This window comes from Rhinolophus hipposideros, assembly GCF_964194185.1.
Source record: "Rhinolophus hipposideros genome assembly, chromosome: 18".
Lineage (NCBI taxonomy): Eukaryota > Metazoa > Chordata > Mammalia > Chiroptera > Rhinolophidae > Rhinolophus > Rhinolophus hipposideros.
This window is the reverse complement of record NC_138064.1, coordinates 33,308,515-33,336,389: the sequence shown is the minus strand read 5'-3', so window position 1 is coordinate 33,336,389 and position 27,875 is coordinate 33,308,515. Positions and strand designations below refer to the sequence as shown.

At 39.8% G+C, this 27,875-nt stretch overlaps 1 protein-coding gene across 3 annotated transcripts in view; it reads right to left on the bottom strand.

The window, feature by feature from the left end:
* CDK6 (cyclin dependent kinase 6) overlaps positions 1 to 27,293 on the bottom strand; it is a 222,852-nt gene extending 195,559 nt beyond the window's left edge. Inside the window, exons 1-2 of one of the 3 annotated variants that reach the window (XM_081080319.1) lie at positions 26,910 to 27,293; positions 23,544 to 24,125 (exon numbers count right to left, since the gene is read on the bottom strand). In XM_081080319.1, the coding sequence (XP_080936445.1) occupies positions 23,544 to 23,776 (233 nt within the window). In that variant the 5' untranslated portion in view covers positions 23,777 to 24,125; positions 26,910 to 27,293. Of the gene's footprint in view, positions 1 to 23,543; positions 24,126 to 25,423; positions 25,795 to 26,298; positions 26,363 to 26,909 lie in introns of those variants that run through there. The other 2 variants (XM_081080321.1, XM_081080320.1) reach the window with 2 other exon arrangements.
* Positions 27,294 to 27,875: the final 582 nt, after the last annotated feature.

Below are 27,875 nucleotides of genomic sequence, written 5' to 3'. Positions count from 1 at the left end.
CTGAAAATCGAAATAGCAAATACACTGCATCTGTAGTTTGAACTTTACTTCCTTCACTTCCTGCCCCAGTTGTTAGATTGCACGGAGACACTACAAAGAGGAATGAATTGTAACAGAACTGCCTTAAATAGAGAGGTAAGGATGTATTTATTTATAGTTCAGGGCCAAAGCTACTTCCTTGGATTGTGAATATCTTAAGACCAAAAAGCATGTAATCCAGTGCAGAGTCTACTGGTTTATCCATAATACCATTAATTAATTAAAAACAGAAAGAATGATTTCTGAGTTTTGATGATGAGAAAACCAAAGCTCCCTAACACCCTCAGTTTGGACCAAGGTCATTCGATATTATTAGCCTGAGCAGGGCTACAAAGAGAAACCAGGAAGTGCTGAGTCATTGTGAGCCTAAGTGACACCATCGTCAGCACTTCTGGTGCCAGATTCAGAGGTGAGTGTACTTCCTTTGACCTGCCATTCTTCCTTCCTTTTGTCACTGGCCTAGGGTAGGTACACTGCCACCCTGTTGAGGAGTAACATGAACAAATAACAAATAACATTATTTAACAGTCCCCGTTCCGTGTGCATTTGTCTCTACATATGGCTATTAGAACAAACTGCTAAAAAAATTAAATGAAAACATATATATTGGCATTTAATATGTCAGAATTAAGCGATCGATTATACTTCTAGTTCCTAGTAACAGAAGACAGTTTTCCTCCTCAAACAATCAGCATGCCTCGGTCAGCATGCAGTTACTGCGCATTTAATTTCCAAACAGGTCTTACTGAAACAGTCATATTCCAATGAGCTTTGCATGGCTAAAACTCTTGTAATGCTAGATGGAAAACTCTACAACAAGGGAAATAACACCTGGAGTAACCTTGAACAGGTCATTTAAATTTTCTGTGTCTGTTTATTTACTATGTTTATTTACTGTGTCTGTTTATTAAAACTGGAATAACAATCTTCCCCCAGCCTCCGTTACTGCTGTTGCTGTGACAATAACTATACTAATAGCCCTTAGAAAGTGCTTCTGTCATGCAAAAAGGAATGACATTCATTACCTAGTTAAAAACAAAATAAAACAAAACCTCGGTCTTAGGCTAGCTGCCATGTATTTCATTAGACATGTCCAATAATTTCATTGGATTTGTATGTTTGCCTTGTCACACAGTTTAGAGTCCACACAAGCCAATAAACCTGGGAACACTAACAGTAGTCCATGGACAGTATTCAATAGTACTTGGCTATATAAAAGTATACTTTTATAAAAGGCAATTATATAGAGAAATATCACAATCATGCTTTATCAAGGAAAAAGAAGGTTTGAAGTGACACAAAAAAATCCATACTCAGCATTTTCCTGAGGAATCCCCACGGGTCTCCAAATACCTCATTCAAAGAAAGCCAACTTTTTTCTCAATCACCAATAATTAATTTTTAAAATCCTATTTAATATTATAATTGTGGTCATTGAAGAAAATAAAATCAGCAAGTATTACTTTTTGCAATACTTTATTGCACTGTAGTAAATTATTCAGTTATATTATGGAACAAATAAACAATGGGAGCTAGACAGGAATTCAACTGCTTTTACTCAGTTGTATTTACTAGAGTCCCAGATCCAGATTTAGTAGTGGCTTTCCGGAAATAGTGTCAGTCCCTTTACCATCTTTGTACACCCAGATGACACAGATGTAACTGAAAACATTTATGGTCTCCCTACTGTGTACCAAAACAAAACAGAAGATGGCTCCTTGGCCTTTGACTCTCAAAAGAAAGAACAGACTAGGGTGATTTCAAGAGCATTAAGTCTTGAGATTAAATGTGGAAATGATTCTAGCACCTGAAGATGGCAGAAGATGGAAAAGAATTCAAGATGAATTCTTGGAATGATGGAAAAGAATTCAAGAATTCAAGATGAATTCAAGATGAATTCTTATCCAACAGCAAACAGTGACTGAACAGTTTCCATGTCCCCAGTGCCCGTGTCTTGCAACCATCTGGTATGATGTCCACTTAGGGCTTGTTACCTATAGGAAAACTAGGCAGACCTGATAAGATTACCGTTGGACTTAATCATTTTGTCCAAGGGAATAAGAGATGTATGTAACATTAGAATTTGAAGACCACTTCAACTGGTTGAGCTACCCATTCCATGAACAAAATCACTCTCTTTCAAAATATTTCATGTAGTTGAGTGGTTATAGCAAGAAGAAGAGAGGTAGCTACATATCTGTCAAGTGTCAAGCCCATATCAGGAACCTAAATTCAGAAACATCATTTAATATGTCCTAATTCCACAAATGAAGAAACTGAAACTTCGCAGTAAGAAGCATAACATAGCCATCATGTAGTAGAATGAGAAGGTGAACCCACATTGATAACCTCCACTCTAGGTTATCAATAACATCCAAGGGTCAATAAATAATAATGTGTTTGTATTTACAAGGTCTCGTGTACCTTCAAACATTTTATTTAAAATTTCATGCTCAAACTTTTTAATTTAAGATGCCAGCCAGCACAGTACCTTTCCCAACACCACCATTTGCTAAATTACTGAACTGTGGTTTATTAATGTGTTCATGATTTACCCTACAGACATTTAGCCTCTGGTTCAATCATTTTTAATAACGTGTAAAGTTGATGCCAACCCACAATCAGCAGAATATATTGTCATACTAACTGACTGATCAGAACTTCTATCTCAGAAGTAAAGTACACACATGAGTATGTAAGATAAATGCCCAGCAGTAGGGCTGCAGGCTTCTGATGGGGAGCAATTTTTTTCTCTGCAAGCTACAACTAAATTCCCAACCTTGGTCTACATACCCATGATCTAAAAACTTTTTTCGACTTCCAGCCGTGGCCAAGAATGCACTTGCAATTCACAGTAATTTATGATTTGAGGTTCTATTTCTATATAAAAATGGGATAATTTTTAAGGACCTCAAAACCCTTCAAATCATGTTAGGTAGTAATCTACCCCTGCCAAAATCTTTACTGGAATTACTAAGAAAATAACTGTGAAAAGGAGATGAAGGTGAAAAATCAAGCTTGTAGAAAATTTGGGAGGAAAAGAGAAAGAGAATCAATCCTATATAACACTGCTTGCCTAAAAAAAAAAAAAAAAAAAAAAAAAATGCACCAACGCTTTCTTCATTCGAGCTGTTGGTTTTGTTCCCTGACTGCTCTCCCACATATCTAAGTGCAGTGAGTACATTCCCAACTCCTACTGCCAAGTTAAAATGAAAACGTTCTCAGTCTAGAAATGATTGAGGTGGTTTTCTTTAATCAAATTAGAGCAGCCAAATGTTCCTTTCAAAGGTAACTGTCTACTCTGCAGCTGTATGCAAACTACCACATCAAATGTGAGGGAAAAATAGCGATAGAACTGTGTCCTTACAGTACAGTGCTGGCTGCAGGCAGAGATGGAGAAACAAAAGCATCAGTACAGCTAAGAATGACATTCACATTGAGCTTCCAGAAATATGCTGACTTCACAGACTGTGAACAATGTACTGAAACTCCCAGTATATAATTAGCTATTTTGGGGAGGGGAGGAATATGGGGGGAAATTCCCCCTTAAAAACAGCTAAGAAGCAATAGATACCTTGATGAGCCTCAATGAGAAACATTAAATGACTGGCTGAGACTTCACACACACACAAATCTTACAGACCTTGCTTTTTCATTTTCTGTCTCCATCAAAAATATACCACACTGAGTAATCTTGAATATCCAACAAGCTTCAATTAAACTTGTAATGATTCAATTACATGAAAAATTTATTCTTTTAAATCATCAGGCATGGGAAATTCCTGCAAAGAATTAATAGTGGGCTTATTTTTTCAGTTTGTTTCTCCTAAGAAAAAAATCAGTGGTTAACATTCCCAATATGATGTCAAATTAATTACTGTATGTTATGTGTTTGTACCAGCTACGGCTTTAAGGATGGTATATTAATAGTATGGAAACCTAGAATGACAACGAATTTAGATAGTCAGGTGCAACAGGCAATGGAAGAATGAGAATAATATTCTTTCTACATTTATAGCTCCTTTCCAGATGATTATAATGTCCCCTAAGTTAAGGAATGTAGCAAAAATAGGGAAGAAGTCTATCTCACATGATCCCCATATTTCTCCAGAGCAGCTGGTTCTTAACTTTTTTGCAGCTGGTAAAATTTACAGACAACTTCCTTCAATCACAGTCCCTTTGACATACCCAAATTTAAAGACTGCTGCATAAAAACAGCAACAACAACACATCTCCTGTAGGTTATAAGCAATTCTGAGGCCACTACCTTTATCTCCCCCTTTGACTCCCACTCAGAAAAAGCAAACTAAACTGCAAGTTATAATGACATTTTGAATATTCAAAAACTTAATTTAAGAAATGTATCAGATGGACTTCCAGGTTAAAATGGCAGACCTATCACAAACATTTGCCTCCAGTTTTTCTTAGGTACTGCACTGCTGAAGTAAAAGAAATAAACTCTTTAGTACAGAAGGGTATCACCAAAAAAATGGGAGTCTCATGATTTTTCTAAATGACTGAAAACAAACAAGAGACAGTGGTCTCCAAAGTGGAGAACACAGAATCCAAGAGGTGTATTAAGAAAATACCTTCTATTTATAGCATTGTCAATCTCTTCATTTCAAAATCACTATTTCCATACATTTTAATATATATGTATATAATTTTTATAAGTCAGTGAGTTATCAGTGGCATACTTAAATATTTTCAATGTAAGGCAGGCCACTGCCTCAGAACAAGCTGTGAAGAACAATCTGTGGAGAGGAAGCAAGAGCTGGACTGAGTCATAAGGCACAATGGAGAAAGGGAGAGAGAAATACAGCGCAAGCAGGGGAATCAACTGAAGGTCTGTACAAGGTAACTGCACCAGTACGTGTCCCCACTGCCATCCCCATACAGAGGACCTTGCGGGTAAAAATGATAGTATTTGGGGGTTCTTCCACATCCTGATAGTTTCACCCTTCATTCAAAAGTAAAGCCTGATAAAGGATACTCTCACCCCAAGAATCCCTATTCCAAATAAGCTTCCCAGAAATTTTACTCACAAATGAGATCTACTCGTAGCAGGGAAGAAAAAGTCCTATTTAACAGCCATAGCAACTACTCAATTTTTATAAAAACTAATGGATATATAAGGCAGTAAGAGAATAAGAGGGTTCAGACATACCCACCTGCCACAAACAACTAAGAACTGGACAAATACATGAAAAAACTGTTTTCAGATACTGGACTACAGGTAGTACAGGACTGTGATCCCTGAGAGAAGGGAAACAAATGAGGGGAGCCCTAAACTGCCCTGACTTTCTGCTTGGAGGCAACTTATAGACCACAGCACAAATTCCCTGTGAGGTCTATAGACTCACTGAGTTGAGTAGATACCGTCGAGTTGAGAAAGCAAGGAAGCTGAAGTGACTAAAATTTGTGAGACAGAGTATTGAAGAAAAAGCTACCCAGAAATAAGAGCTTCAGAAATCACATGGGGTCTATTTAGTCCTTGTCTGAATATCAACTTGCACATGTGGACTGCACAAGGCTAGGCAAAAAAAAAAAAAAAAAAAAAAAAAAACTGCTTTGAGGAAAGAACAATTACCAGGAAGTAAACTGAATGAATCTTAGAGCTCATACCGGGCAAGACATCTTTCTAGTTCCTAGCAGCCAAAGAAGAGAGACCATAAAAGATTAATGCCTTAGTAGTGGGCCTAAAGTAGCCCCAAAGAAAGCCTACATTAGATCCCCTTCCCATCAAAACATACAAACAAACAAAAACACACAACAACAACAAAGACTGAAAATAAAATAAGCCTTGGAAAGATCAAACAAGTAACTTCACTGCCCATCAGAACAAAGTCCAACACTCTTTGAAGAAATAGAAAATAAATCTATCAGTCAGCAATGTAACATTCACAATGTTTGGCATCCAATAAAAAAATATTAGACATGCAGACATACGGAAAAGTGTAGCACATAGCCAGGAGAAAAATCAGTCAATAGAAGTAGATCCAGCAATGGCAGAGATTATGGAGTAGCAGACAAAGACATTAGAGCAACTATTATATTAACATGCTCAAAGACTTAGAGGAAAACAAGAACATAATGAGGGAGAAAATGAGAAATATTAAAAATGAATCAAATGGAACATGTACCCTAGGGACTACAACAAGTCTTACTAAATTTAAAAAGGATTAAAATCAAATAGAGTTGTTCCCTGATCATAACAGAATTAGACAGAAAGGTATTTGAAAAATACTGTACATATTTGGAAATTAAAAAACACAAATCAAAATAACTCGTACGTCTAAGAAGAAATCACCAAAATGAGGTGAAAATAGTTTGAATCCAATGAAAATGGAAGCAGAATATATCAAAATTCGTGGGAAGCAAATAAAACTTACTTGCTTATATTAAAAGAGAATTTCAAAATCAATGAACTAATCTTCTATTTTTTTAGCACATAACAACCACAAATCTTTTAATTCCATGAATTAAACTTTACAGGGATTGAAGGGAAAATGAGTGTGATATGGAATAATCTGAGAAAAACATTTGTAGGTGGTGCTTGAGATGAGTATTAAAAGAAGAGGTATGGATAGATAGAGTAAAAGAAGTTCAAATTTCTAAATAAATATAGAACACTTAACGATTTTGTGTGTCATCCTTGTACAGGGGCCATACTGATCTTCTCTGTATCATTCCAATTTTAGTATATGTGCTGTCAAAACAAGCACACGAAGCTTCTACTTTAAGAAGCTAAAAATAAGAGTATCTTAAACCCAAAGTAAGTAGGAAAAGGAAATAACAATAAAAGTAAATGTCAATGGAATAGACAATAGACAAATGACAGAGGAAATTAATGAAATCAAAAACTGGCTTACCATCAAAGAAATGAACAAAACTCTTTCCTGTATTATGAAGGGGAAAAAAAGGCAGAACATACAAACTACGAATATCAAGAATGAAGGAGAAACCACTACAGATTCTACAGACATTAAAAAGGTAAGAAAATAAAGATAAAGAATTTATACCAATAAACTGAAAAGCCTAGATGAAATATACAAATTCCTTAAAAAACACAAATTACAAAAAGTGATTTAACCTATATGGCACCATGTCCTATTAAGGAAACAGAGTTTGTAGTTAAAAATGTTCCTGTAAAGAATATGCTAAGCCCAGATGACTACATTGGTAAATTTTATCAATGTGTAAGAAGGAAATAACACTCATGACGCAAGAAATCTTTCAGAGGAGCTGGGAACACTTATCAATTCATTTTATGAGGACATTACCTCAAAACCCAAACCTGAGACATTATAAAAAAAAGAAAATTAAAGAACAATATCCTTCATGAATATAAATATAAAAATTCTTAGCAAAATTTGAACAGGCACAATCGCAAAAACAATTTTGAAAAAGAAGAACAAAGTTGGAAAATTTATACTACCTGATTTCAAGCCATACCGTACATCTATAATAACAAAATAATCATGGCATTGGCAAAAGGGAAGATATATAAATCAATGGAACAGAATAGAAAGTCCAGGAATAGACCCAAATTGATATGGCTGATTGATTTTTGGCAATGGTGCCAAGGAAATTCAAAATAATGAAAGCATACTCGGTTCAACAAATGATGCTAGAACAGCTGGATAGCCATATAGAAAAAAAATGAACCTTGACTCTTAAGTCACGCACAAAGATTACTGTAGACTTAACAGTAAAGCAAAAACTATAAAACTCTAGAATAAAACATTAAAAATTCTACATGCCTTTGGGGTAAACAATGATTTCTTAGATAAGATACACAAAAAGCACAAACCATCAAAGAAAAATATGATAAATTAGACTTCGAAAAAATTAAAATCTTCTCTTTGAGAGACACTTAAGAAAATAAAAAAGCAAACCAAAGACCTGGAGAAAATATCTGTAATACATGTATCTGACAAAGACTGTACCAGAATGTATAAATAACTCCTACAATAAGATAACCCAGTTTTAAATATGGTCAGAATATCTGAATAGATAACTTCCCAAAAGAAGGTAGAGAATGGCCAATAAGCAAAGGAAAAGATATTCAACAATATTAGTCATTAGGTAAATGCAAATTGAAACCACAATATGTTATCAGTTCACACCTAAAATAGAATGGTTATAATTAAAAAGGCTGACAATAGCAAATGTTGAGTAAGATGCAAACCAAAAGAAACTTTCATACATTGCTGGTAGAAATGTAAAATGGTATGACCAGTTTGGAAAAGTTCAGCAGTTTCTTTAAAAATTAAACACACAGTTTCCAGCAAACCACTTGAAATGAAAGCATGTCATAGCAACACAAAGACCTGTACGTGAATGTTCATAGCAGTGTTATTCATAATAACCCCAAAGTGGAAGCAACGCAAATAACCACCAATAGGTAAATGATTAAACATATTGTGGCAAACCCATATAATGGGATAAAATGAATTACTGAAACAGTCAGAAACATGAACGAATCTCAAAAATACTATCTGTGAAAGCCAGATACAAAAGAATACCATACGGTTTGATACCACGTATATGAAACTCTAGAAAGGACAAATACAGTCTATAATGACAGAGAGATTAGAAGTTGCCAGGAGTCCAGGTTAATGGGAGGAGATTGATTGCAAAGGGGCCTGAGGGAACTTTTTGGATAATAGAAATGTTTTACATCTTGATTACAGTTATGTGAGTGTATAAAGTGTCAGAACTCATTAAAAACACACTTTTACTGTATATAAATTATATCTCAGTAGACTTGATTTTTTAAAAAAGCAAAAGGATAAGAACAAGGCCAGAGGTATTACACTCCCTGAATTCAAATTATAGTACAAAGTGACAATAAAACAGCATGGTATTGGCAGAAAAACAGACACTTAGACCAGTGGAACAGAATTAGAACCCAGAAACAAATGCACATATATATATAGGCAAATAATTTTCAACAAAGGAACCAAAACCATACAACGAAAAAAAGACTGCTTCTTCAAAAAAGCAAAAGAATATCTAAACATCACCAGGCATTTCAAGGAACCCAGCAACAAGAAAAACAAAATAGTTAAAAACTAAACACAGACTAAAACAGAGATAATACAGAGAACTTCACAAAAATTTAGAGCAATTCAAGGATATATTGCTTCCATATAATCAGAATAAGATGCTTAAAAAAGAAAACAAAACAAACGAGAACAAAAAAAGCAAGATGCTTTGAGGTAAAAATAATTGTCAAAAGAATAAATTTAATAGATGTTTGGAAAATAATATAGAATTGTTTAGAATATAGAGTAAAACAAAACCAAAGAAAATAGTTAGGAAATAGAGAAAGAGAAGGTAAGACACACAGAGGTCCAATCTGTAAGACTGACTTTTAAGAGACTTACAGTTCCCAACTGAAAGATCAAACATCTGACTAACAGGAGAATCTCAGAAAGAACAGAACAAACAGAATGGAAGAAACAATTTTTAAAAATAAAACCAATCTACACTGAGAAAGATCCCATGGAATGCCTAGCAAATTGAATTTCAGAAAGCACCACACCTAGACACATATTTCTAAAGAACATATCTTAGCAGCTTCCAGACAAAAAGTCAGTAAAAATTAATTAGAAAATTATCTTAGCAGATTACTTCTCATTGGCACACTCAGTACAGAGAGAACAATGGCTTTCAAGTTCTGTGGTCAATTTTTTCATCCTGGACTTCTAAAAACAGTCAAACCATTATCAAATGTGAAGGACAAGAAAGACATTTCCAGGTGAGGATTCAGAAAGTTTATCTCCCACACACAGTTTCTTAGGAAGTTACTCATAAATGTACATGAGCAAAACAGGGTGCGGACCACTAAAGAGGAAGGGCCAGGATGCAGGAATGAGTGGAGCAGTCAAAAAAATCCCAGGAAGACAACTGATCACCAGGCCCAGTAAATGAACAGTTCAGAATAGACCAAACTTCAAAGAAATTTTAGGAAATGGGACAATTCTATTAAAATGGATGGTACTAGAAAGCGTTTGGGGGGAAAAAAAGTTTAGGCTGTGATAAAGGTAAACAGTGCCAGAAAAGTTAGAAAGGCAATTATAAACTCCCAGAAAAATAAAACTACAAGAAAGTCATGGTATGAATAAGAAGTACGTAAAATAGGGTATACTTTTAAAAAAGTGATACAGAGTAAGAAGAGAGAATCCAGATGTCTGTATTTAAGCAAGAAGGGCTCTTATGGCCTCCAGGGTTGTAACATTGGACTTGCAGTTGTGATTGTAAAGTGGAAGGCAAATGTCTTAATTTAAGCAAAGTAGCTGATAGAAATTATGTTAAAGGGAGTACAAAAGTGGAAGAAAGGTCAGGGAGATAAAATATTCTTGTCAAATGGAGACTCAAGAGATCTGCCAAAAGTGAAAGAACAAAAAAATGATGTCTAAATATAAAATTATATGATGTTAAATTTAACTTATATGAAATAAAAATATCCCTATCTAACATAAGGTAAACAGGGAGTAGTATCAATGAGCTAAATCTTCATCTTTCAGAGTAGGAAGTCAATAGATATTACCTGAGGTTTTAAGTATCAAGAAATAGAGCATAGCCTATCCTCTAGATTTATGGAGGGAAAAGCCCAAATCACCAAAAACAGAGTTAAGAGAAGTTGTAGCTGAGTACTGGGACTAGGGACAGTTGGGGCAGGAACCTTGCTTTTTTAGCATAAACCCGTCTGTACTAATCATTAAGTACTAATGTCATGACTACCAAAAAAGGCAGAAGGCACAAATTCTTCAACTCTTTCCAATAAGAGAAGCGATATGCCCCCTTCCTTTGAATCTTTTAACTCACTTCTAACCAACAGAATGCAGCAGAAGTAACATTGCCTGTTGCTAGGGACACTGATGGCTTTGGAGCCACTGAGCCACCATGGAAGTCCAACTACCTACTTTGAAGCCTTGATGTTGAGAGGAAGCCCAGGCCGCATGGAGAAGCCCGGTGTTGGTGCTTTGGTCCACAGCCCCAGCTCTGGCCCCAGCCAACACCAGACTTAATAGTGAAGACATCTCAAGATGAATCAAACCCTCGGCTGCTGTGTCATTTCCACCTGCAGCCTCGAACATGACGGAGCAGAGATATACCATTCCCCTTGTGCTGTCTGAATTCCCCGCCTACTGATTCATTGAGCATAAGAAAATGATTGTTTTAAGACCCTAAATTTTGGAATAATTCACTACACAACAATATTAACCACAACAATTACTTTAACAGAAAAATGTAATTACTTTAAATAAAAAACTACACACAACTCCCCTGGTACTCTACTTTAGTAACTCCTTGCAATATGCATGACAATTGACTGGGAACACCACATATTCCTTTTTTTCCTATCCTAGCCTATCCCTCCCTTTTTTCCTTCCTTTTTTCCCTTTTTTTCTCTCCTCCCTACCTTCATCTCTCCCTCCCCATTACTATTCTTCATAGCTGGTCATGACTAAGTAATGTCAGACCCCTTAGATGACCACAATCAGCTGACCTAACAGAGAAGGAAGGTGCTTCGAATGGTAGCATTAAATTGGAGCATTGGGGCAAGCTTCACGATGGGACCGGTGACTTCTGCTAAGGGTAACTGCAGTCATTTACACAAGGGCTTTACCGCTTCTGTAAAATTCTTTAAGAGAATGTATGTCAATCCTCTTAATAAAATCTCACAACCCAGAGAATCTGAAACCATCTTAGAATTTCCACCAAAACATTTAAATCAATTCTGCCACAAATGACATGACCATTTAAATATCACTTAACATTGTTTATTTAAAATTATATTCATAATTTAATGAAACATCAGTGGAAGGATTAGCTCAGAAGGGATAAATCTTAGTGTGCAATCTACTCACTAATCATTAAATTAACTCTTTATTTAATAATTTACTAGTATGATTGTCAGAATCCAATTTATGAGTATAATTATTAGAGACTATATAAAGAGTTTTAAATGCAATACTAAAGAGCGAACAGGAAAATAACACATCAGCTAAATTTTGGTTTTAAGTTACATTTTTACTGTCATTACAATTACTATAAAAAGAGTAATCTTTAGTCACAGTTTATTCACTCAGTCACTCGACAGATATTTACTGAACTATATGCCAGGCACTGCTCTAGATATTGGGGATAAAGCAGTGAACAAAAAGGCAAAACCTCCTGCCCTCATGGAGCTTATCTTCCAATGGGAAGCCTACATTCTATATTAATTCATGTATTATTTCAACAAATATTTGAGTGCTAGGCACAAAGGACCATGTAAAGGTGGTTAAAATAAGGTCCTCAGGAACAAGAAATCAGAGCCATGCCATTTTATTACTATGGAATTAAAGAATGATACTCTGAGTTTACTTATTCAACAAGCAACGACTGGGGGCTTCCTAAATATGCCTGAATTTCCATTACTTTCAGATCACTGGGTTTCAGATTTTGAAGTCTAAGAAACTTCAGATATGCGCCAGCTATCCCAGGTTCTGTCACCATATTCTATCTTCACCATATAGTATCTCTAGCCTCCACCTCATCTTCTGCCACCTTCTTCCCTCCTTTTAATGAACGAGAAGTCCCTTTAGAACAAGATACACCTCTAGACCGTCCTCTATTTGCCTAGCGATAGATTCTATTTTATTAACTAAAGTGGGGGGGAAAATAGATGTCATTTTTCATAAACAAAGATGGTATACTCTTGACTCATCCTAAATGTCTTGTTTTTCTGGTATTAGGAACTGGCACCACTGAGTCAACCATGCTTTTACAGAGTTTTCCTTGAGATCCATGCCACCACTCTGAGTCAGCCACATTTAAGGGGTAGAGAGTAATGCTTCTGAGACAGCCTCTTTCTCTTTGCAAAGTTAACTGGTTTAGTTGAGAACTCAACTGGCATCCTCAACCCCAAGTTAATCTAGCGAATACTAATTAGCTACATTACCACTGATTAAATCCCATGGGTTTAACATACTTTGCAATGACTGGCAAGATGTCACAATTTTTTTTCTCTTTTTTTTTAAATAAAATTATATTTTAGAGCAGTTTTAGGTTTACACAAAAATTGATCAGAAAGTACAGAGTTTCCATATATCTACTCACCCACAGTTTCCCATTATTTTTTTTAAAATTAGTTTACTGGGGTGACAATGGTTAGTAAAGTGGGGAGGGTAGATGAGGGTAAAAGGGATCAAATATATGCTGATGGAAGGAAAACTGATTCTTTTGTATCTTAATGTTTAAAAGGTGTATATTTCAAAGAAGGGCTGCTTCCCCAGTTCTTTAAGGGGACTCCCATAATTTAAACACACTTCATTGATGATTGGCACTGGGAGTCCCTTCTAGACCAGTCTCTAAATCTTGGTTTATCATGGCTCAACAAGAAAACACCCCATTTTTTACCAAGGATATTTCACAGCTTCTATAAGTGATTCTACATGGTGAGAATGTAGACATCATCTAAAACTCCTAACCTGAAACCACTCAGGTACTTTCTTGGTTTCCACTCATAAATTTTAAATTGGTCAGCGCCAATAACCTAAAGTTTAAAAGTCTGCCCTTAAAATGTAAAGATGTCTGTTGTTTTCCTTCTTCTGTTGCTGAATAGGTGTACATGTTAATGTTTCCAACTTTGTATCTTCTAAAAATAAAGCATTTTAGGAAAAGTAAATGTTTTATATTAATCATTAGGAATGCCTAACAGAGAAATTATGAGATTACTTAGCAATAAAAGGAAGCAAAGAAAAAATACTGTCGTCCCCCCCCTTATCACCAGGGGATATGTTCCAAGTAGATACTTTAAACCACAGAGTACCAAACCCTATGTATGCTATGTTTTTCCTATCTATACATACCTACTCTAATGTTTAATTTATAAATTAGGCAAGAGATTAACAACAGTAACTAATAATAAAATAGAACAATTGTAACAATAGTCTGTGATAATTAAAGTTATGTGAATGTGGTCTCTCACTCACTCACTCACTCAAAACATCTTAACGCACTGTACTCACCCTTCTCCCTCTTGTGATGTTGTGAGACGATACATGATGAGATGAAGTTTAGTGAACTTCATAGCAACCTCAGCATACAATTTTTTTCCTTATTAAGTTGAAAACGTTCACCTTTTCACTTAAAGGAAGCACTTTATAGCTTCTCCTTGGCATGTCCAAATTGCCAGCATCACTACTCTTATACTTGGGGCCGTTATTAAGTGAAATCAGGGTCACTTGAACACAAGCACTGTGATATCAGTACCACCACAGTGGATCTGGTAACCAAGATGGCTACTAAGTGACTAAGGGGTGGGGGATACGTACAGTGTAGAGACGCTGGACAGAGAGATGAGTCACTCATGTTCCTGGTGGGACAGCAAGAGATTTCATCATGCTCCTCAGAACGGCGCAGGATTTAAAACTTAAGAAGTGTTTATTTCTGGAATTTTCCATTTAGTATTTTCAGACCATGGTTGAATATGGGTAACTGAAACTGCTGAAAACAAAACTGCGTATGCAGGGGGGACTACTGTATTTCATTAGAGATTAGTGTCCCTTAAAGAAAACTGCTTCCTTTCTGTGAATAGAAGTTCTTAATGACTTCACCAAATACATGGAACAAATTTTCAAATATTATGTGGCAGTCATACCATAAGAGCCTCAGAAAATTAACAAGCAGAAATTACAATGTGTGAAATAAAAAGTAATAATTCTGCTTGAGGTTTCAAAATTGAAAAAGAGAAGGAGAAAGAACAAGCAAAGAATTCAACTCTTCTTTGAGTTAATCTGAATAGTGAAATACAAAAGAAACCATTAGGCTCCCATCCATTTTGACATGTTCTCAGGGGCACTGTGTCCTGGGACCCTCCCCCAATAAATCCATTAATGACTAGCAAACAGACTGAGTAAACGTGACATCAATTACCAATACCCAGATTAAAGATCTTACTTCACTATAACAAATTTAAATCCAATACACATCTTTTCAGAACTCTCTACCTCCATTCATTCTTTCACACTGTGGGGGGAAAAAATGAAAGTACTACCAATCAGCAATATAGATTATCTGTACATGTCAGTTTCCTGCACAAAATTATAAAATACTTGAGGGCAGGAATTCGTGTTGTTAATAATACCTTATATTGTATAACATTTGATCTTCATATACATAATTTCATTTGATCATAGTGACTCTAAGGGCAAAAGAGTAGTAATAACTCCCATTTTATTATAGGGAATCCTCAGTTAAGAGATATAAAGGAATTTACTCTAGATCACTCAGCTAATCGGTGGAGGAGTCAGGATTGAATCCAAGTACTCTGACTCCTGGTCCAAGACGAGGAACATTTTTAAAAAGTATTATGATGGAAAATTTCAAACATATACAAGAAACTCCCATAGCTTCAACAGTGATCAGCTTGTTTCATCTATACTGTACGGAGTTTGTTTGAAACAAACTCCAGACCTAATACCATTTCTCTGGTACTCATTTCAAGGTGTAGGTACTTTCTGTGATCACTGTCAATCACATTGAACAAAATGTTGAATATAGCAGATAATCAATAAATACTTGTTGAATATTATAGATCTCATATATGCTCTCAGACATTATTACTCAATTCTGACTTAAAAAAATCAATTCTGAATTACTAGGTGGTACATATTCATTCATTCACAAATATTTATTCTGGGCTACAAGATGCTAACCACCATGGTTAAGTGCTTGGGAGCAAGAAACAAGAAAACACAGCCCCCGTTCTTTCACAGACCTTGTATTCAACACTTCTGGGTGTGCACTGTGCACACATACAAACATGTACACACACACCTATTACATGTATCCTGAGAAACTGGAATTAATTCAGGCTGGAAGAATACTTCTTAACTAAACCTACCAGTTTGGCAAGGTGGAATCCAAATTCTCTGTGCACAATTTAAGAAGAGGAGTAAAAGACAAAGTTTTAATGGAGTTCAGAATCTTCATATCCTTTTAGAAATTACATGGAAAGTATTAATTCTGTTCCTCCTAAGAGTTTTTTCCAGTATAGAAAGCCAATGATATCAAAATTAGTGAGAAAAAAACAAAAGTAAAAGAATTCAAGCACTTGATTAAAATATATTCCTTACATTAAAAAATGTTCAAATCATTTTCAACTTTTACTGAATGTGTGCACATTTTCTAATGTTAATGTCTTCTTTACAGTATATGAGTTAAGTCCAAGACTATACAGTTAATTATGTGAATGACTTATATTCAAGTTACTTTAATATAAACTACATATATTGGAGTAAAATAAAAATGAAACTTTTCTCTTTTCAGTATTTTTTATTATACCTAGGAATCAAATAAGTATAATCCAATATACAGATCCATTCTCCATCTTTATTTGACACTCCTTAGTACTAACATTCATGTGATAGAAATAATCTCTATGGTTCCCTCCTTAATAACTGGATCCCCTTTCCATTATTTCATTCATTTGTTCATTTTCTTTCCACTGGATGTAGAATGTAAGTAGCCATGACCACAGGACACTCCCTGCCTTGAGGGCTTACAATTGGGGCGTGGAAGGGCAGATGATCAGAAGAGGGTGGTTGGTGGGGGGGGAGATTAACATTGTATCTTATATAACAGACATAATAACATAAAAGGGGCAGACATACACTAAGTGCCATAAAGGAGGCCCAAAGTTATCAGGGTTCAAAGGAAACAGAAATTTTATACAAATGGAGGTATTGAGGAATACACACCACACACACACACACACACACACACACACACACACAAACACATGCGCGCATTAGAGCTTGGCTCTGAAGGATGTGTAGCATTTCAACAAGTGGGAACAGTGGTACAGGGAGGGGCGCTGCTTGCATGTTCTGAGATCAGCCCCAATTGAAGTCCCAGAGGTGGATGTAAGGAACATAGTCAGGGGAAATAGAGTAGTCTGTTTGCCTGCAGGATACATGTAGAAACTGCACACAAAGAACACATGAAAATCCTATCAAAGCCAAAGCTAGAAGTGAAAACAAAAAATAGAGAAAAGTTTAAAATGTCAATAATATTTGAAGGCTCTGACTATAGTTTTAGTGTGCAGATTCATTACAGTTAAGGTTTAATAATTTCCCATTGTGCAACTCTAAAAGGATGAAAAGTTCTCATTGAGGGGTTTATAATTTAATTTATTCTACTTTGTTCATTTAGGAAACATATACTGGACAACTGATAGTTATGGACACCATGTTATTTATGGATATAAAAGATACAATCCTTGTCCTCAAGTCAGGAAACATAAAATCATTAAATTGAAAATACTTTTACATCCCAAAGGAGTGTTTTCAGATATGCAGTGACCATTAGTCATCCCATCCTGCTAACACTGGATATAACCCTGTGCTTGAACCATAGTTATCTTCAGTTTGTATCTACAATGCATATAAATGTAGACTAAAATAGTTGACGAAAAATAAGACAATTCTTTTACACATTCACAAAACAATTCCTACACAGACCCAATGGCATTGGACTAGGTTAAATCTAAGACCCCTTTCAATTCCAAAATTCTTATACTGTGATTCTAATTCTACTGAACTAAACTCCTTTAGGAAGGCCAGATAATAAGAATCAATAATTAAAATGCCTACTTAAATGAAAAAAGCCAGTAGTTGCCCTAATTTAGGTAAACTACCAAACCTTTAATAATTATCCGATCGCGATGCACTTCCAGGCTACTACTGCAACCCCTCCAGATTCCTGCCACATGCCTTAAGGTGCCTTTATTTCACCTTTCAATGGAGAATAGCTGCATGTGCAGCTGGCAAAAGAAAATCAAGTATGGCAGCCAACTGGTGACATTCAAAACAACTGTCCAGTGGGTCTCATGAAACTCCTCCTCCTGACTGCTGACCTGCCTGCCCCAGCTGACTCAGCATCTACACCCGGGGTGCCAAAAAAATGTATACACCTGATGTGTATTCATCTTTTGTTAACAGTATATATTATCACAATTTTAATACAGTTTTTTCCTTTCTTAAAACATGTATAAATTTTTCTGGTACCCTCTATAGATCATCACTCAAATGGTGACCTTTATGTAGGCATGCTTGTCCCTAACCACCAGCGCCCATTTTCAGGGCTACTTCCTGGCCCTTTGACAAAGCCCAACATTACACAAACACCTCCTCCTATTACCAATCCTCCTGCACCTAGATTTCATCTCTGCCATGTTTTACCACACCAGGCAGCTCACAATTAATTTCCTTCCTAAGAAGACAGAGAAGCTCATCTGAACCTCATGAGAAATTGCAATAGCGTGATTAGTTCTTCAAGAAGCATGGGTAACATATCTGCTTATGAGTCTGGAGGTTGTCATGCTGCCTAATTTTCAAGTATTATGGTGTTTATTTCATTAAATGAGTAGTAGATGCCAGAGCCACATTATGGAAGTCCATTCATCAGACAAGTATCAAGCGGTTAGATTTTACCTACTGTTCTTTGTCTAAAATGAATGCAATATTATTACTTAAGTATTTAACTACATTATTTACTTTTATTATTTAAGTATAGCTATTTCAAAGATGATAGGTATTACCCAAATTCTTTAAAAGCAGAATTTAATGGATAATCATCATACTTTTTACAGATAGACTTCAGTAGAGTATACTGCAGAATTCAGGAATTTCCTGAATTGGTATGTCATTTATTCCTGGCAAACCATCACCTTTGTCTACATGTAGTTCATTTTTTCCAAACTAGAAATGTACTCGCTTAATTTAACTTCTTCCATCACATAATAAAAAAGAATTTAAAAAAAAAAATTGCTACTCAGCTTTTAAAACAAGTCAGTAACTTCAAACTGGCATGATAGACAAGTTGCTTGACCTCTGGGCTTTAGTTTCTTTGTAACCTAAAAGCTGAAAGACTTCCAGCATGTCTTTCAACCCTAATATCCATGAGTTTACAGTGCCGTAGTACAAGAATTGGACGTCTTGTTCTAAAAAACAAGAAAACAACAACATTCCTGGGGAATAATAGTGAGACATATTTTTTTTAAAAAGGTAATGTACTTTTAACAAAGAGTCTGTTTTCATAGATATTAATTTACCCATGCCTAAAACATAGGAAAATCTATACTGCTAGATATTCAAGTTTATACAAGTTTCCCTCTTGTACGCTGTCTCCTTAATGAATCCTAATAATTCCATGGTGATAATAGTTGTATAAAAATAATAGAAATGCAATGTCAACAATTCAGTATTACCAAGTTCTGCTGCAGAAACAGGAATAGGCAGGACATCATTGTGAAAATATTTATTTACTAAATAACCCTGATAAATTGGAAACTTTTCAAGCAACTCTTAGAGAATGAAGAACCAAACATACTTTTAACATACTGAAACTTAAATAGAGAATTAAACTGCTTTCCCTGTTTTCACTGAAATAAGCCCAATAAGCGTATTGTTCGCTTCTAAAATAACACTTTTATTCAGAAGCCTTCCCATGAACTAAACCCCGTGAGGACTTTGCTTTATGCTGCATCAAATAATATATGCTTCTACTCTGTTAATGATTAGGTTTTCCTGGAGAAAATCATTACTTTGATTCTTTTTTTATAATATACACTACTGAGATCTTTAGAAAGAGAAAATTGGAAAAATCTCCTCAAATAATAATCACTGAGCCGGGGGGATTTTTCTGTTGGCTTGTTTTAAAACAGTGATTAAATATGCTAATAATAATAATTGAACATATTTAAACATCACAAGTTTATTCACTGAAATGCCATGAGTTTTAGTTTCCAGAACCAGTACTTGAATTTAATTACTTTTACTGCTACACTAATAAATTTGACCCCTGGTGACAACACTGGTAGCACTTAATGAGGCTCTTTGTAGTGACACAATACTATCATGTATCAGGATTATAGCGATCGTCCTATTCCGATTACTTGAGGGGAGGAGCCAAGCATGATTTACCCAAGTATCTTTTCTAGCACCTAGCCCCATGGTTTTTAAACAGTGGGTCCTTCCTAAATCCTTGATGAATAAATGGAGCTCAGATGTTCCTATATACTAGTTATGTGTCAATGTCCTCTTATACAGATCGATTTGTATGTCTCTAAGGTAAAATTTAATCTTCAGAAAGCATTTGATTTTGATTAATGTTGGTTATCTTACCTATTCAATCAGCACACTCCTGGTAACCAAATTATCTCAATTAGTTGCTCTACAATACTGGTTAGGTTAAATATAGCAAAACAAGCCAATGGAAATAAAGAGAAGTGAATTTTTAAAAGAAAAAAGAACTGCTATCCCAGTACAAGGTAAGTTCTAGAAGTGTAGACTTTTTCTGACTTGTTCCCTGTTGTATCCCCAGCTTCTAACAGTGTTTGGCACATCGGAGGCCCTCAATAATTATCTGGTGAATGAACAGATTGTTGATAAAACGTACTACTATTTTATCTACCTATATTAAATTCAGAATGTTAAACAGAATGCCTTTGTAGAGTGCAGAAGCTCCAATATAAGTTCATCCTGAAGTCTGATTCTGGCAAAGGGTCCAGGATTTGGAATTACCAACTGTAAAATAAGTAAATTTACATCCCAGACACTGATGGGACCCAGGCCTGGTTATCCTGGGATCCATCAAGCGCAGGTCAGCAAGAATTTCATGTCACTATTCCCATGCATACAAGCAGTGCCGGTGCCAGCAATAAGTCAGCTTTTCTGGCAAATCCATCAAAATTAAATCTTAATCTTTGGAAAAACTAATATGTTTATTATGCTCCTTCAAGCTTAGAGGCTTAACTATCTATGGGAAGGACCTATAATTATGATCAATTACTTACGACTTGCAGGCACTTACAAAGGCATCTGCCCTTTTAGAAACCTTTAAAGAACCATCACTGTAATGCTGATCCTGTGGGGCAACAATAAATCACAGGTTTAGGGGCCCAACTTTGACAACTCTCCCTTCGAGGAAAAGAACTGTTGTCACCTGTCCTTTATATCCTGGCCCTGCCTGAGCAAATATCAGCAACATTTGAAGTTCAGAATTCCTAATGTAGCCAAGCAAACCATGAGGGCCCATGATTGCTCCAAGGCAGAGGTAGAAGAAAAGAAACGGGAAGGAAACATTGGAATGGAGATCTGTAGCTGGTGAGGATGACATCAATAATTTTCTCAAGTGTCACTAAGTTTCATGGTATTTGACTTTTCTGATAAACTACAGGCTCATTATATTCAAGTAGCTTCTTAGTTTCAGAGCCTATAATATCTGGGTTTAAATATGATTTGTTCTATAGAAAAGATCCCTCAAACTGATGCCTTACTCAGAACTTGCTCTGAAGAAAGGGCCCCACTAATCTGCCTGAACACCAATAATACTTGGACACCAGAAGCACTTTTGAATTGACATAGTGCTCTCATATATACACTATCTCAGTTTCTCCTCACAACTCTTGCAAGGTAGGTGTCACCATTAAGACTTAATATGTGAAAATAATTTTAGAAAATGACCCCTTTTTTCTTCAATCTTTAAGTAGAGCCTCCTGAAATCTCTCAGTATAGAATCCAAGTCATGGGTGAGTTAAAAAAATCTCTAAAGACACACAATCTCAAGGGATAAATCAAGAGAATAAGATGAAGTAGCAAAAATCTACCAGCACAATGGCAAAAACTTTCCTGTTAAGAACAAACTGTGCTTTGTAAAGGGTAGTGTTACACAGGGGTGCCTCTAAAACACCTCCACGTTGAAAGGACAGCATTTTATTTATAAACACGATAATCATCCTTGATTGGATACTCTCCATAGGTAACAGACAAAATAAAACAAGAACATTGGTCCTAAAATTTTAGTGGTGGAATTCATGCTTTGGGAAGAACCTAGACGATTCCTCTAAGATAACTAAGTTACAGGGGACAAAATGTACCCTCCCTTTTCCCTCCAACATCACAAAGACTCCCCAATAGGGTTTCTGTTGTTTTTCAACAAAGAAAACACACACACAAAAGGTAATCTATTGCTTTTATATATGATCCCATCTTCCTAACTCATTCTCCCAATCTTATTATCTTTTGTACCTCTCTGCTTTACTGGCTAAAGTAGAGGTATAATGGAGTCCTTATCTTTATAGCCATTTACTACCTTATTTATGTATTTATGATTCTTTGCTGCCTTCCAGCCTGAGTCTAACTGTGTCAGGAACAAAGCGCCACACAAATCACCCAGCCTGGGATAAGAGGAGACAAGTTTAAACCTCCCAGGAAGATTCTGTAGACACTTGGGCTCCCTGAGTCTGTAGAGGGCTTGGTATTTCAAAGGTCAGTCTTGGGTCTCTCCACTTTGATGACTAATGTTAAATTGTTTGACTTGTTACAAAAATATTTAGCCCTGCTTATTTACATAATTTCATCCACAACGCACACAGTAGGCATGTATTTGTTGAACAGAATCCCCAGATGGATGAGAAGACAGGAAGAAGACCCTAAGACCTCCTTTTTTCAACACATTATCTTAAGAGTTGAGAAAGGTAAAAATCACACTCTAATTTGTAGAAGCTTCTGTGAATTCCTTTCCGACTTAAAACTATGCATCTGTTTAGAAAATAAAAAGACAACACACCACACAATGTCAACCACACAATGGGGAAATTCCAGGATCACTAAAAAAAAAACACCATTATCCTAAATCACACACACTTTAATACTGGTTACCACACAGGAGAGGCTTGAACAACTGCTGCCTCCCCATCCACTTGCACAACCCTCCAGGAACAGCAAGGGTAGACAGAGCATTTAGAATTTAAACATTCCATATCTTGGACTCACATCTAAACCTTTGGAGAAGTAGTCCAAGGACTATGCTGGCCCAGAGTCATAAAGTAATGCAGACAGATAGGCAACATTTCTGGAATAAAATTTTTAAGCGATACTGTTGGAAAATGGGCGTCAGTACTTAAGTCCGTCATCCTATCAGGAATCCTGCTTATCATTATGGAACTTTAATAAAGAGAAACTTGTGGGTAGGACTGGCAAAAATATTCTTCAGTTTCTGCATTATTTTAAACCTTATCTATATTAGGCTCCACCAGTAAAGTTCTCTTCCTTCTAATTATCACCAATTCCTGCTATCTCTCCCTTATTTTCAGTTTCTCAAAAATTCCCCAACCTCCAGGGAACATCTGCGAGGTCTGGCAGAGTGTCTCAGGTTGGCTCGTTCTGTCACTGAGAGGCACCCAACTTCCCAGACCCCCTTTCAGGGTCGGCAGGGAGGGAAGCCTGTGCAGGTCCCATTTTCTGACTTGTCTTTCGGCTGGCTCGCTGTCTGGCAAGGTCACCGGTTCGGGATCGTGGCTCTGTCGACAAAACTTACTCTCACTCTGTAAGATCAACGGGTCGCGCCTCCCCAGCCAGCTGTCCCGCACCTTCCTGGACCCGTGGATTCCCCCGACCGCCCTCCCCTGGCGCGCGGCCCCCGACGGCTCCCCAGCTCACCTGACCACGTTGGGGTGCTCGAAGGTCTCCAGGTGCCTCAGCACCGCCACCTCGCGGATGGTGGAGAGCGGCATGCCCTCCTCGCCCGTCTGCACCCGCACGCGTTTGAGCGCCACGAAACGACCTCCGTTCTTCAGGTCCCGGGCCTTGAACACCTTCCCATAGGCTCCCTCCCCGATCTCCGCCACGCACTCGTACTGCTGGTCGGCGCGGCTCAGGCCGTCCTTCTCCATACCGCTCGGACGCCGCCCGGCGCGGCGCCGCTGGGGAGGGCGGGGGGCGCGCTCTGCTCGCTCGCGGCCGCCGCTCGCCTGCTCCGGGACTCCCCCGCCGCTCCCTTGCGCCCGGGAGCTCGAGCTCGGTCTCGATCTCGCTCTCCCTCACCCCCGCCAACTACCGCGCTCCGGCGCTCGGGCTCTCGCGGCCGCCGGGGCTGGATGGAGCTACCTCCTCGCGAAACTCCGCCTGCCGAAGAGCCAGCCGATCCCTCCTCTTCCCTCCCCGCAGCGCAGACCTCTGCACAGACACCGAGGCGATTACATAGTCTCTGCCCGAGCGCGTCTCAGTCCACAATCATTCCACCTAAAAGAGGAGATGGGAGGACAAGAAGAAAGTGCAATCAGACATCTCAGGCGCCTTCCTCGGGGTTTCTGCAGACTCCCCTCCTCCTTCACGAAGCCCCTGTTGCTACCCTCCGCGCGCTCGTGCCCTCTCCCAGGCCGCTTAATCCTTCCTGGTTCCTCCGAGAAAAGCTAAGTTACTTTTCTTTCCCTGCAGGGCTGGAGCCGTCTTCGCGCGGAGAGGTTGCAGGGGCCCCTCCGGGATGAACGCGCGGCGCGGGACGCAGTGGAACGGGAGGGGGCGTGCGGAGCAGCCCAGAGTGTGCCGGGAGCGCGGGGGAGGGGAGGCGCCGGGCACGTCAATGTCACGGCTTAATATTTATCCCTATATCATTGTGTAGTGCTGCTACCCTCCCCCGGCCTGGAAGCGCAAGGAGAGGGGCTCCCGGGGTGCCGAGGGGCGTTCAGGGGTCGCGCACAAGCTGTTGTCGAAGGACTGTGAGTCCACCCGTGTGGGGCCGCAGAATGTGGGTGGGGGCTCCCAGGACCCTGTAACCCGATGCTGGGAGTGTGCGAGAAGGGGTGGTCAGACATCTCCTCGGAAATTGCTTCCTTTCTACTTTCAGTTTTTCTACGAGGAGACATTTAAAAACGACTTGCACACACAAATGGTCTTTTAGGGGGTAAAGGAGTCTGGGTTGGAAACGGAATTCTTCCTCCGACTCGGAGGACCTCCCTGGTGGAAACCCATCAGGTTGGGGAGGGCTGGGGTTCCCGCTACTCCGAGGTGGGTGAGCAGTGGGGGGAGGGATTCTCCCACGGGACACTAAGGTAGGAGAAAGGGGTGTTCGCCAAATTTTAGCTTGTGGTCTCTTTAAAGAATAACTTGAGAAAGGTAACATAACAGTGACTCGCCCTGACATTTTCAACCTGAGCAAAACTCAACCTCCCCTTGAAAAAGGGTGGCAGGAGAGTAAATGCTGAGCCTCTCCGGGTGAGAAAGGGCTGCGTTCTCGGGGCCGGGACTCGCGAATCTTTTCCCTACTCCCAGGATCTTCTCCGTTGTAGGTAGCAGACAGAGGTTTCCATTCCTCTTTCGGCTTAAGGCCTCGTGCCGTCTGCAGCCAGTCGCTCCTCACCCCCCACCCTCCCCTCCAGCCCACAGCACAACAAACTGCGGGGTTGGGGGTCACCTTCCCTCCCCATTCATTTGCAATCTAGGACCCAGGAATCCGCCAACCCGCCGCCGCCCCGCGGCCTCAGCGGGACGTTAGCCACGCCGGCCGCGTGTCCGGAATTCCCGGGGCACTTCGGAATTACCTGCCCCGTAACCGCTGGCCCGCTCGCCTTCTTCCAGGAATTAAAGAAACAAATGGCGCGACCCTCACGGTGTGAGGGCGGAGGGGACCACAGCGAGGACAGACACCCTCACACTCACTCCATTCAAAACTCTCCTTAAAAGGTGAAGGTGAATCCAGGCGGGGGCCGAAGAAAGAGCCCCCAGAGCCTGCCCGGGGGGTCTGAGCCAGGCCGAGGGCCACACAGGTAGCGGAGGAGCCACCGCCAGTAGCGCAGCCCCCTCGGCGTACCCGCGCCCCTCCTCCCCTCCAGCCCCAGGCTCTGCAGCGAAGGAAACGTCGCCGACGTCCCACCCCCGCAGGGAACTGCGCCCGCTGCCCCCGCCCGGCCCCGCACAGCCCGCCCAGGCTCTCCCCCCTCGCTCCCGCGACCTTCGGCTCCGGCGGAGAGAAACGGGAGCAGCAGTGCCTTCCCCCCACCCTTCACTTTTTTTTGTTGTTGTTGTTGTTGCTTTCCCACGCTGGCTGAATGTGACTTGACCCCATTTCAAAAAAGTTTGACATAGTGCTTCAACATTTCCGCATTCCTCTGCGACTACAAAGACTACAGCCGCCTCCTTCTGCTTTCTGTCTCTGCTCTCTGTCTTCACACTCAATGAAATGCTTCATGTGCCTCTCCCGAAGCCTGCCAAGCACCGCAAGGGTCGCCACCAGCGCAGCGACAAGAGGCCGCACCGGCGACCAGGGCTCCCGCGTGTGCGCACACGCAGATGCGCCCACGTGCACACTGGCCGGCGCGCTGTGGGGCGGGAGCTGCTCACTGCGGAGTGTGTTTTAACTCCGATATTTTAAATTATAAAAGTAAACGGGGAAACTAAAGCAAACGTGAGTCCTTACCGGGCTCCAAACCTGGGCACTGGCAGCCGGCGTGCACTCTTCTAAGTGTGCATAACACGCCCGCAGGGGTTGCCAGCGAGGAGCCTGCGTTAACTTTTATCTCGTATCTCGTGGTGGGAAGGTGGAGCCCACACCCACACCCACATCTCGGCGAGCTGGAGAGGGAGCTCTCGTGGGGAAATCAAGATGGGGCACGGAAACACGTTCTCCCGGACTAAGTCCCCCCATTTTCAACCCTAAATGTGGATTACTGTGTGAGTGTCCGAGTGGAGTTTAAATTCTGTTTGAAGAAACTGGATAAGGAGTGCTTGCTTAAGTAGGTGTTTGTGCGCAGGTTGTGAGGGATCAGGCACAGGATCTCTGTGCTGGGGGTGTCCCTAGTGTGGTATGTCCTTTTGCTAGATTAGGAAAAACTCCTTTAGCTCCCCCACACTGGCCCCCGTAACTACCCCGCCTCGGTTCGTAAGGGGTTAACCTACGCGGATTCCGAGGACATACCCCACAATAGTATACCCACACCCACACCCTCGCTTCCAACCCTAGCCAAGCCCCCCAATTTCCCCGGGACCCCCCACCCCGCAGCCCACCCACCCGAGTGCACAGCTCCTCACCTGAGGAGCCTGGCCTCGTCCAGCCTCCGGAGGGGGCTGCAAGTGTCAGTCTGATGTCCGCACGTGTCCACCGCGGAGCGGAGCAGGTAACCGGGTTTGGAGGAAGGAGTCACCAGCTCTCTCTCCAGCAAGGGGGTGGGCACAGCGGCGGAGGGAGGAGGGCGCCGCCCGCGCGGCTCGATGGGAGAGTACGACCGGGGGCAGAGCCGGGGGAGGCAGCAAGGGGCGGGGGCGGAGACCCGGGAGACCTACGCTACCCGAGACCCACCCGGCGGCGGGGTTGGGGACTCGCCGTGCAGTAGCAAGCAAGTGTGCAAATTAAAGCCTTCCGGAGAGAGGGGAGGCGGCCGAGACCCGGCTGTGCTCTGAGCCTCCCAGCTCCCCAGCTCTCGGCTCCAATTGGGGGGCGAGTCGGAGGTGGGGGAGTTAAACGAAAATTTCCGGCTTTCACTGCAATTGGAGTGGGGGTTCTTGCGACTAAAACAAGAGGCGTGAGAGGGAGAGTGGGATGAGACGTCGGGAGTCGGCAGAGTTTCCAAACCCAGGGTCGCCCACAGTTGGGGTTTTGACAGAGTGAGGCGGGGTATCAGCAGTCTGTGATGTGGACGGATGGGAAAAACACAAAACAACCAACAATAATTATGAGAGGATGGTAAATGCCCACACTTTCCAAGAAACTGAGAAATCAGACTAAAAAATAACTTTTCTCTATTAAAAAAAAAACAACAACAAAGTTTGGCAGGACGCCTTGCACAAAATACTAATCTGTCCAAGCACTTTTCACTTTCAACATGAGCTACATTTGTTTTGTTTTCCTTCGCTTCCTTTCGGCCTCACAAAGCCCTATCTTTTCCTTTTGGACAGAGGATATGATTTGGAAATTGTCAGGCACTCTTGTGGTTAACGATCTACTTGAAGGGGCTGGCGGGTTCACAATTATTAAGTGGTTAGCAACTGCTGAGGGTT